Here is a 10,856-nt window from a genome sequence, read left to right as displayed (position 1 = left end):
GGATCTAGGTGTAGAAAGGTCAGGATCTATGCATAGAAAGGTCGGGATCTAGCATAGTAAAGTCAGAAGTATGAAGGGAGTCTAAGTGGTCTCACTTTGTACAATTCACTATAGTAAATCATTTTGGATCATATTATGCAGGACATACAGTATATTATTACTTAGAGTCAATTAGTTTTTCAAAATGGAGAACATGGCCAGCAATCCAGTCACCTAAACTTGTTGGTAGGTAAAGGCGGACTGTGGCAGATATATAAGCTATGATATGGGTGGTATTACGTCATCATATAATCTGGTCATTCTCACTGGCATCCCTTATAAAATAATGACACATTCCTCCCATATCGGTTGCTGAGGATTGCTTCCAGTTCTGGGACCGTTTGTGTGACTACATCGTAAGGACTTGAATTCCGGCCAAGCCTGCCTTCTGCCCTCTTTGTACCATTTGCTTTCACACAACAAAATGCGCTCCAGTAAAAGTCAGGTACATTAACTCGGTTTCGCAACCACTTTCCCTCCCCAGGAGTGAACCCAGAGAGAATAATCCCTGTGATCACATGTGTCTGAACACAGGAGGGTAGAATACTGTCCTTCAGAAAGTTTTCATATTGATTCCAAGTTCCGCTATTAAATGTGGAATCTTGGGGCGCCATATTGGTATATGTGAATGTGGAGAGCTGGGATGTACTGCTATGATGTTGGCTTGGGTTGACATGTCCACGGCTAAGACCAGAATTTCTGTAATCATCATTCACGGCTTGACTTTCTGTTGCATATTCTATGTTTTCCTGCATTTCAGGATATGATGGTTTCGCCATTTCTTTCTGAGGGATTCCAGCCAACTGTGGAATAAAGACATAATCAGATGGAGGCTGATGGAAATGTAGTAATGTTTATGGAACAATATCTCCAGGGCCAGATTAATAACACTGGTTAACTGAAGGGAATACAGTAGGTTCAGAGGAAAGGGTAGTTAACAAGTGGAATCACCTCCCAGCAGAGGTGGTAGAGGCTATGACAGTAGAGCAATGTAAACAGGCACGGGATAGACATAAGGATCTCCTTACAAAGAAATAAGGATTAAATGGGGATTAAAGTAACAATATGGCTAAAAAAAGGGGCAGACTAGATGTTGTTCTTATCTGTTGTCAAATTCTATGTAACAAAGATTTTGTCCCACGCAAAAAATACCTGATTCTGATAAATCTTTTTACACTCAAATAAGGTTTCAGAATATTTTTTATCACCCAGATTTTTTTTTTTTTTCAGTTAAAGTTCTTTAGATCATTTGGAACCAAAATAGTAGCAAACATAGCTATTTTCGTAGTCTAATAGATTTTAACCCCAAGGTTGCTGCACTTTTACTTGGAATGCAACTTGGTTATGCAAAATTCTGTTGTTTTGATTCTGTGACAGTAAAGACAAAAAAAAAATTATCAGTATATAAAGAAAATGTGGCCAAAACGAACCTCACCGATTCCAGGTCAGAAAAATGTAGTCAATATTGTTGATCCTGAGAAAAATGATCTGTCTCCATTGCACATGGCTGATGAAGAATAGGAATCACCTTTGTGAGGAAAAAATTCCCCAAGCTCAGTGAGGCAAATATAGAGCAGGGTATTTTTGTAGGACCTCAAATCAGGGAACTGCTTCGAGATGAAGATGTGATGCAGAGCTCAATGAACATGAGAAATCTATATAGTTGTCATTTAAGAAAATTTGCAAGAATTTTTTGGGAAATCACAAATCAGAAAACTACTATGACATTGTAAACGACCCTCTGACCTTTTGACCTCGTTTAGAGCTCTTGGATGCAATGTGAGTCTAAATATTGAGTTTTTGGACTCCCACTCATTTTCCTGAAAAATCTTGGGCAGTCAATGATGAACGATTTCATCAGGATAGAGTATCTTTGACATAGAATAGTGGTACCAAGGAAAGTGGAAAATAATATTATTTTTGTATATTTTCACTTTATTCATATTTGAAATTTTCTGTACTACTTTTTCTAATTGCAAAGTCTACGATCAGATCCTCAAAACTAATCTCACCTATGTATATATATATATATATATATATATATATATATATTAACCTCTGTTCTTACTATTTTATTGTGTCATTTTTTCATTTAGTGTGGGAGACCTTTTGCAGTTTTGCACCTTATGGTCCATGGTAAATCTGGAAACAGAACATTTCTCTGGTGCCCATTTCCCTTTATGTCCTAAGCATATGAGTATTTTGCTTAATGGTTATCCAGCCCTGGCCCCACATAAATATAGGCCCGTCGTCATACCAGAACAATGATCACCAGCCACTCAGCCAGAAATAAGTAGTATTCAAATTATTTACCTCTCAAAATGTATGTTATCTAGGAAAGATTGAGGCTGATAGTTTAGGAGTAATATACACCCATCTGGCACTGGCCATCCCACCCTGGTCACATCTCCTCAAGATAGGCCATTGATCATTTCATCCCCAGGCCTATGTGGCCCTCAATTCAGTCCACAACTAAAATGAAATAACACTATTGTACAACAAAACAAACCATTGGCTTCATGCTCCAGCTCCAGATAATGTGAAATGCCAACAAGAGGTAAGTACACGAGAATAAATGCACATCGTATTGGATATGGTTTCTGACTTTAAATGATATGTTCAGAGAAATTGACGGCAGATAAGAACCACGTGGCCCCTTCTTTACCTTTTGCTGGCCTCAACCCTGTTTGATGTATGTTTAACTTGTTCTACTGTCTTAGCCTCTAACACCTCTGCTGGGAGGCTATTCCACTTACCCACTACTCTTTCTGTGATGTAATGTTTCCTCATACTGTATTTCCCCTGGACCTCCCCCCTCCAGTCTCAGTGTATGTCCTCGTGTCCTATTCTCCCTCCTGTACCGTGGTAATACCCCTGGGGTGTGGTATTGCAGGTCAACCACACTTAGGTCGACAGTGTCTAGGTTGACCACTATTGGTTGACAGGGATTCTATGTCGACAGGGTCTCTAGGTCGACAGGGTCTCTAGGATGATAGGTCAAAAGGTCAACATGAGTTTTTTAATCTTTTTTGGTGTCGTTTTCACCGTACAGTGACCGGGAACCCCAATTAGTGCACCGTGTCCCCTCGTATGGCGAGCAAACTTCGGACAAGGTGCCTCGCTGCGCTCGGCACAGGTTACCATTCCCAATTGTAGTCCATGTGGATCGTAAAGTATGAAAAGTTCAAAGAAAAAGAAAAAAGTGAAAAACTCATGTCGATCTTTTGACCTGTCGACCTAGAGACCCTGTTGACCTAGAAATCCTGTAGACCTAGTTGCTGTTGACCAATAGTGGTCGACCTAGACACTGTTGACCTAGAGACCGGATACCAGACCCCTGATATATGTGTGAGAGATCATGTCCCCCTTTCCCTTCTCTGCTCCACACCATACATAGTGAGATTTCTTAGTCTTTCTGGGTAAGTTGTGTGATGTCGGCCATGCACCATGTTAGTTGCCCTTCTCTGTACAGTCTCCAATGTATTAATATCCTTCTGAAGATATGGCCTCCAGAGCTGGACACATAATAGCATGACATGTGAAAGATAATATGAAACATAGCTGAGTTGGATTCGGAGGTTGGGTTACATGTTCATATCCCTCAGAAGTACGGTTTCCAATATACGCAACAACTCAACAATCCCACATGCAAGGGCGTAGCTACCATAGGTGCAGGGAGTGCAGCTGCTATGGGGCCCAGAGCTGAGTAGGGCCCACCTTCCCTGTCACAGTTACATGTGTTATATACAGGGTGTAGCTACCATAGGTGCAGGGAGTTCAGCTGCTATGGGGCCCAGACCTGAGAGGGGCCACCTTCCCTGTCACAGTTACATGTGTTATATACAGGGTGTAGCTACCATAGGTGCAGGGAGTGCAGCTGCTATGGGGCCAGAGCTGAAAGGGGCCACCTTCCCTGTCACAGTTACATGTGTTATATACAGGGTGTAGCTACCATAGGTGCAGGGAGTGCAGCTGCTATGGGGCCAGAGCTGAGAGAGGCCACCTTCCCTGTCACAGTTACATGTGTTATATACAGGTGTGTAGCTACCATAGGTGCAGGGAGTGCAGCTGCTATGGGGCCAGAGCTGAGAGGGGCCACCTTCCCTATCACAGTTACATGTGTTATATACAGGGTGTAGCTACCATAGGTGCAGGGAGTGCAGCTGCTATTGGCCCAGAGCTGAGAGGAGCCACCTTCCCTGTCACAGTTACATGTGTTATATACAGGGGTGTAGCTACCATAGGTGCAGGGAGTGCAGCTGCTATGGGACCCAGAGCTGAGAGGGCCCACCTTTCCTATCACAGTTACATGTGTTATATACAGGTGTGTAGCTACCATAGGTGCAGGGAGTATAGCTGCTATGGGGCCCAGAGCTGAGAGGAGCCACCTTCCCTGTCACAGTTACATGTGTTATATACAGGGGTGTAGCTACCATAGGTGCAGGCAGTGCAGCTGCTATGGGGCCCAGAGCTGAAAGGGGCCACCTTCCCTGTCACAGTTACATGTGTTATATACAGGGTGTAGCTACCATAGGTGCAGGGAGTGCAGCTGCTATGGGGCCAGAGCAGAGAGGGGCCACCTTCCCTGTCACAGTTACATGTATTATATACAGGGTGTAGCTACCATAGGTGCAGGGAGTGCAGCTGCTATGGGGCCAGAGCTGAGAGGAGCCACCTTCCCTGTCACAGTTACATGTGTTATATACAGGGTGTAGCTACCATAGGTGCAGGGAGTGCAGCTGCTATGGGGCCAGAGCTGAGAGGGGCCACCTTCCCTGTCACAGTTACATATGTTATATACAGGGTGTAGCTACCATAGGTGCAGGGAGTGCAGCTGCTATGCGGCTAGAGCTGAGAGGGGCCACCTTCCCTGTCACAGTTACATGTGTTATATACAGGGTGTAGCTACCATAGGTGCAGGCAGTGCAGCTGCTATGGGACCCAGAGATGAGAGGGGCCACCTTCCCTGTCACAGTTACATGTGTTATATATACAGGGTGTAGTTACCATAGGTGCAGGCAGTGCAGCTGCTATGGGGCCAGAGCTGAGAGGAGCCACCTTCCCTGTCACAGTTACATGTGTTATATACAGGGTGTAGCTACCATAGGTGCAGGGAGTGCAGCTGCTATGGGGCCAGAGCTGAGAGGAGCCACCTTCCCTGTCACAGTTACATGTGTTATATACAGGGTGTAGCTACCATAGGTGCAGGGAGTGCAGCTGCTATGGGGCCAGAGCTGAGAGGGGCCACCTTCCCTGTCACAGTTACATGTGTTATATACAGGGGTGTAGCTACCATAGGTGCAGGGAGTGCAGCTGCTATGGGGCCAGAGCTGAGAGGGGCCACCTTCCCTGTCACAGTTACATGTGTTATATACAGGGTGTAGCTACCATAGGTGCAGGGAGTACAGCTGCTATGGGGCCAGAGCTGAGAGGGCCACCTTCCCTGTCACAGTTACATGTGTTATATACAGGGTGTAGCTACCATAGGTGCAGGGAGTGTAGCTGCTATGGGGCCAGAGCTGAGAGGGGCCACCTTCCCTTTCACAGTTACATGTGTTATATACATGTAACTCCCAATGTGACTGACCCTGGTGGGGTACCAGTGAAGGGAAGCCATTTTGCTCCAAATCGACATTTTTGTTGCAATTGTGTCTGTCATTCAAAAAAGAGAGAAGTTGGGGGAGGGCATCATGTAAATGTCAATCAAAACAATGAAGATGAGATGGAAAATAAAACATCCTTTTCTATGAGACAAATGTGGCATAGACGTACAGTTCCATTACATTACCAACATCATTCCAGATGGAAAAACAGAACATACCGGGCAGCAGATCCTCCTGATGGAGATTTAGAGCAAGAGAAACCAACACATTACAAATCTTCACCACAGCAAGAAAACTCTCAAACTTATTTTCCACGAATACTTCAGCTACTACCTCCTCAATATCCCATCCTGAGTAAAGTCCAAGAAGAATCTAAGAGCTCATGGATAGAAGGAAAAGATGGACTGGTACAACAGGATTCTCTCCAGAAAGAAGTAATACTAGAGGATTCTAAAATAAAAGCCCCTCCCCCCAAAAATAACCCCATCATTGATGAAAGAAAAGGGGGCTCTGTAGTCCACTCACTACCTAATTGGCCAGCAGTTAAGATGATTGAGTTAAATTTGCTTGTTAGTAGTTTTGAATGAGGTGTAAATAAAAATATAAATGTAAAAAGAATAAGATGAATGTTCAAAATATTGTTTCTATGGTTTTGGTGTAGTTGGTGATCTGGCTACTTAATATGCAATATTATTGGTGCGCCAGATCACCAGGGGGAGAATGTAACCTCCATCCACATAATGGGAGTTACAGGAAAAAAGTAGAGTACATATACAGTATGCACTGTATAATATAAAGTAATGTTTATTATTAAAAGATGTATATTACATGTCTTATTGTTCAAATATACATAAGAAATGTACACGAGCAGAGAAGGTATCAGAGACTTTTCTAGAAACTCCCTATGCAGTTAGAAATAACCGCCATGAGCCCTGAGCAGGGGGGAGGAGCCTGCAACAGGCATCAGTTGAGGAGATTGTAGAGGTACCTGAGGAGAGCGGTACCTCAGGAGCTGAGGAGAGGATTTTACCTCATGTGAGAGACGGAGTTTGTGCTCTCAGGAGAGGAGACAGGTCCTGTATGTAAAGAGACAGAACCCTTGCAGCTTGAGGCAGCGGGAGAAGGAGCAGCAGTATAGGCGGCAGCACTGACAAGTATCAGTGACAGCCAGAACAGTGCTCAGAGGACAAGGGTGTGGAGAGGCATCAGCATTCACGTGCCTGCATTTCCCTTCTAAAGGAGGCTGTACAGTAAGTTGTGGGAGCTACACAGCTAAATAATGGAGATGACCAGTGCTGCATAAAGGAAAGGTCTGTACGATCTCACTGCACATCTCACACATCCGGAGACAGATAGTAACGGGGTGGCCAGCGGTTACCTGTCTTTACCAGCAGAATTCAGTAGGCTTATAACTTGTGACTGAGCCAGCACATTGTGACAGGTTTATACACTACTCTGCTGCACAGCCTGCATGTAATATAGCCCTTCACTGACTAACGGGGCTTCCAGCCACCTGTAACACAGGACAGAAGGCGTAGACAGAGCTGCACCTTACAGTAATATGAAAAGAAGGGGAAACAGCTGATGTAGTTATCACCAGAAGTGAAGCAAATAACTTACGGTATACTAGGTGCTTCACAGCAACTTTATTATATACATCTTATTTCCAAAGACAAATCCTTGGGACAACATTAAACTACATCAGCAGCTATACGACGACAGTCCATCTAACGAGGAACCTATTTCAGTCAGGAAAGGGAGTGGAGAGCTCATTAAATATACAAATAATATATATGCATATATATGACCTACTAATTTCATATCTGAGAACCAAGTATATTCGCCATGATAATTACCAGTCCAAACATAAGTAACTGACCAAGTAAAAATGAGCTTGACGTGTGGTAAGAAATGTAACCACTTACAGTATGTCTCCATGACTGATAGAAATTTAGGATGATTTCTCCTACAAGGGAGGTGATATATATTAACTGAAGATGTGTTAATGTTGTAAACGTGTAAGGGAAAAACTGTACCTGTTGTAAACTAGACATAGCAGTAAATTCATGCAATAGTTGTATGTAGATATATACTTTAAACTGGTTTAACCACATTGGATAGCACTGAGTTACTGAGGTTGACCCTTGGATATAGAAATGTAGGTTGCTGTTGTGTAATATAATTCTATTGCCTTATTTCCTCAGTCCTACCCAAATTTAAAGGATTGTACCCACATTGTGTTGAAAGCTTTCATATATGTATACAGCTGTATCTATCTTTCACTTACTGAGGGTTTCATGTGGGTATGGTGAAACAGGGGAGTCTTAACCAAAGGACTTTAATAAATCTATTCATGAAAATACAAGAGAGATTGCAAGTGGTTATATATGTAACAATATATATTAAATGTAATATACATAGTATCTTGGAATTAAGGTAAACAATATTAATTGTTGGGTTTTCCCAAGTAGGCCCCATGATATATAAATACTTGGGTGGAGGCACTTCGTTTTAAAGGTAGCTCATTTGTTATATTTGTAACTCATTAGCCTGGTTATATGAAGAGTGGGGTTACATACAGGGTGTAGCTACCATAGGTGCAGGGAGTGCAGCTGCTATGGGGCCCAGAGATGAGAGGAGCCACCTTCCCTGTCACAGTTACATGTGTTATATACAGGGTGTAGCTACCATAGGTGCAGGGAGTGCAGCTGCTATGGGGCCAGAGCTGAGAGGGGCCACCTTCCCTGTCACAGTTACATGTGTTATATACAGGGTGTAGCTACCATAGGTGCAGGGAGTGCAGCTGCAATGGGGCCAGTGCTGAGAGGGGCCACCTTCCATGTCACAGTTACATGTGTTATATACAGGGCGTAGCTACCATAGGTGCAGGCAGTGCAGCTGCTATGGGGCCAGAGCTGAGAGGGGCCACCTTTCCTGTCATAGTTACATGTGTTATATACAGGGTGTAGCTACCATAGGTGCAGGGAGTGTAGCTGCTATGGGGCTAGAGCTGAGAGGGGTCACCTTCCCTGTCACAGTTACATGTGTTATATACAGAGTGTAGCTACCATAGGTGCAGAGAGTGCAGCTGCTATGGGCCCAGAGCTGAGAGGGGCCACCTTCCCTGTCACAGTTACATGTGTTATATACAGGGTGTAGCTACCATAGGTGCAGGCAGTGCAGCTGCTATGGGGCCAGAGCTGAGAGGGGCCACCTTCCCTGTCACAGTTACATGTGTTATATACAGGGTGTAGCTACCATAGGTGCAGGGAGTGCAGCTGCTATGGGGCCAGTGCTGAGAGGGGCCACCTTCCATGTCACAGTTACATGTGTTATATACAGGGCGTAGCTACCATAGGTGCAGTGAGTGCAGCTGCTATGGGGCCCAGAGCTGAGAGGGGCCTCCTTCCCTGTCACAGTTACATGTGTTATATACAGGGTGTAGCTACTATAGGTGCAGGGAGTGCAGCTGCTATGGGGCCAGAGCTGGGAGTGGTCACCTTCCCTGTCACAGTTACATGTGTTATATACAGGGGTGTAGCTACCACAGGTACAGGGAGTGCAGCTGCTATGGGGCCCAGAGCTGAGAGTGGTCACCTTCCCTGTCACAGTTACATGTGTTATATACAGGGTGTAGTTACTATAGGTGCAGGGAGTGCAGCTGCTATGGGGCCAGAGCTGAGAGGACCCACCTTCCCTGTCACAGTTACATGTGTTATATACAGGGTATAGCTACCATAGGTGCAGGGAGTGCAGCTGCTATGGGGCCAGAGCTGAGAGTGGTCACCTTCCCTGTCACAGTCACATGTGTTATAAACAGGGTGTAGCTACCATAGGTGCAGGGAGTGCAGCTGCTATGGGGCCAGACCTGAGAGAGGCCACCTTCCCTGTCACAGTTACATGTGTTATATACAGGGTGTAGCTACCATAGGTGCAGGGAGTGCAGCTGCTATGGGGCCAGAGCTGAGAGTGGTCACCTTCCCTGTCACAGTTACATGTGTTATATACAGGGTGTAGCTACTATAGGTGCAGGGAGTGCAGCTGCTATGGGGCCAGAGCTGAGAGGGGCCACCTTCCCTGTCACAGTTACATGTATTATATACAGGGTGTAGCTACCATAGGTGCAGGCAGTGCAGCTGCTATGGGGCCAGAGTTGAGAGGAGCCACCTTCCCTGTCACAGTTACATGTGTTATATACAGGGTGTAGCTACCATAGGTGCAGGGAGTGCAGCTGCTAAGAGGCCCAGAGCTGAGAGGGGCCACCTTCCCAGTCACAGTTACATGTGTTATATACAGGGTGTAGCTACAATAGGTGCAGGGAGTACAGCTGCTATGGGGCCAGAGCTGAGAGGGGCCACCTTCGCTGTCACAGTTACATGTGTTATATACAGGGTGTAGCTACCATAGGTGCCTGGAGTGCAGCTGCTATGGGGCAAGAGCTGAGAGGGGCCACCTTCCCTGTCACAGTTACATGTGTTATATACAGGGTGTATCTACCATAGGTGCAGGGAGTGCAGCTGCTATGGGGCCAGAGCTGAGAGGAGCCACCTTCCCTGTCACAGTTACATATGTTATATACAGGGTGTAGCTACCATAGGTGCAGGGAGTGCAGCTGCTATGGGGCCAGAGCTGAGAGGGGCCACCTTCCCTATCACAGTTACATGCGTTATATACAGGGTGTAGCTACCATAGGTGCAGGGAGTGCAGCTGCTATGGGGCCCAGAGCTGAGAGGGGCCACCTTCCCTGTCACAGTTACATGTGTTATATACAGGGTGTAGCTACCATAGGTGCAGGGAGTGCAGCTGCTATGGGGCCAGAGCTGAGAGGGGCCACCTTCCCTGTCACAGTTACATGTGTTATATACAGGGTGTATCTACCATAGGTGCAGGGAGTGCAGCTGCTATGGGGCCAGAGCTGAGAGGAGCCACCTTCCCTGTCACAGTTACATATGTTATATACAGGGTGTAGCTACCATAGGTGCAGGGAGTGCAGCTGCTATGGGGCCAGAGCTGAGAGGGGCCACCTTCCCTGTCACAGTTACATGTGTTATATACAGGGTGTAGCTACCATAGGTGCAGGGAGTGCAGCTGCTATGGGGCCCAGAGCTGAGAGGGGCCACCTTCCCTATCACAGTTACATGCGTTATATACAGGGTGTAGCTACCATAGGTGCAGGGAGTGCAGCTGCTATGGGGCCAGAGCTGAGAGGGGCCA

General features: G+C 45.6%; 1 protein-coding gene across 1 annotated transcript in view; it reads right to left on the bottom strand.

Moving 5' to 3' along the window:
• Positions 1-302: 302 nt before the first annotated feature.
• Positions 303-10,856, bottom strand: part of LOC134932232 (endonuclease domain-containing 1 protein-like) — a 54,838-nt gene continuing 44,284 nt past the window's right edge. The window contains exon 2 of the mRNA XM_063926466.1: positions 303-842. Coding sequence (XP_063782536.1) covers positions 303-842 — 540 coding nt within the window. The remainder of the gene's footprint in view (positions 843-10,856) is intronic.

The sequence above is a fragment of the Pseudophryne corroboree genome, chromosome 1 (genome assembly GCF_028390025.1).
Source record: "Pseudophryne corroboree isolate aPseCor3 chromosome 1, aPseCor3.hap2, whole genome shotgun sequence".
Taxonomy (NCBI): domain Eukaryota; kingdom Metazoa; phylum Chordata; class Amphibia; order Anura; family Myobatrachidae; genus Pseudophryne; species Pseudophryne corroboree.
This window is presented reverse-complemented; position numbering and strand designations above follow the sequence as displayed.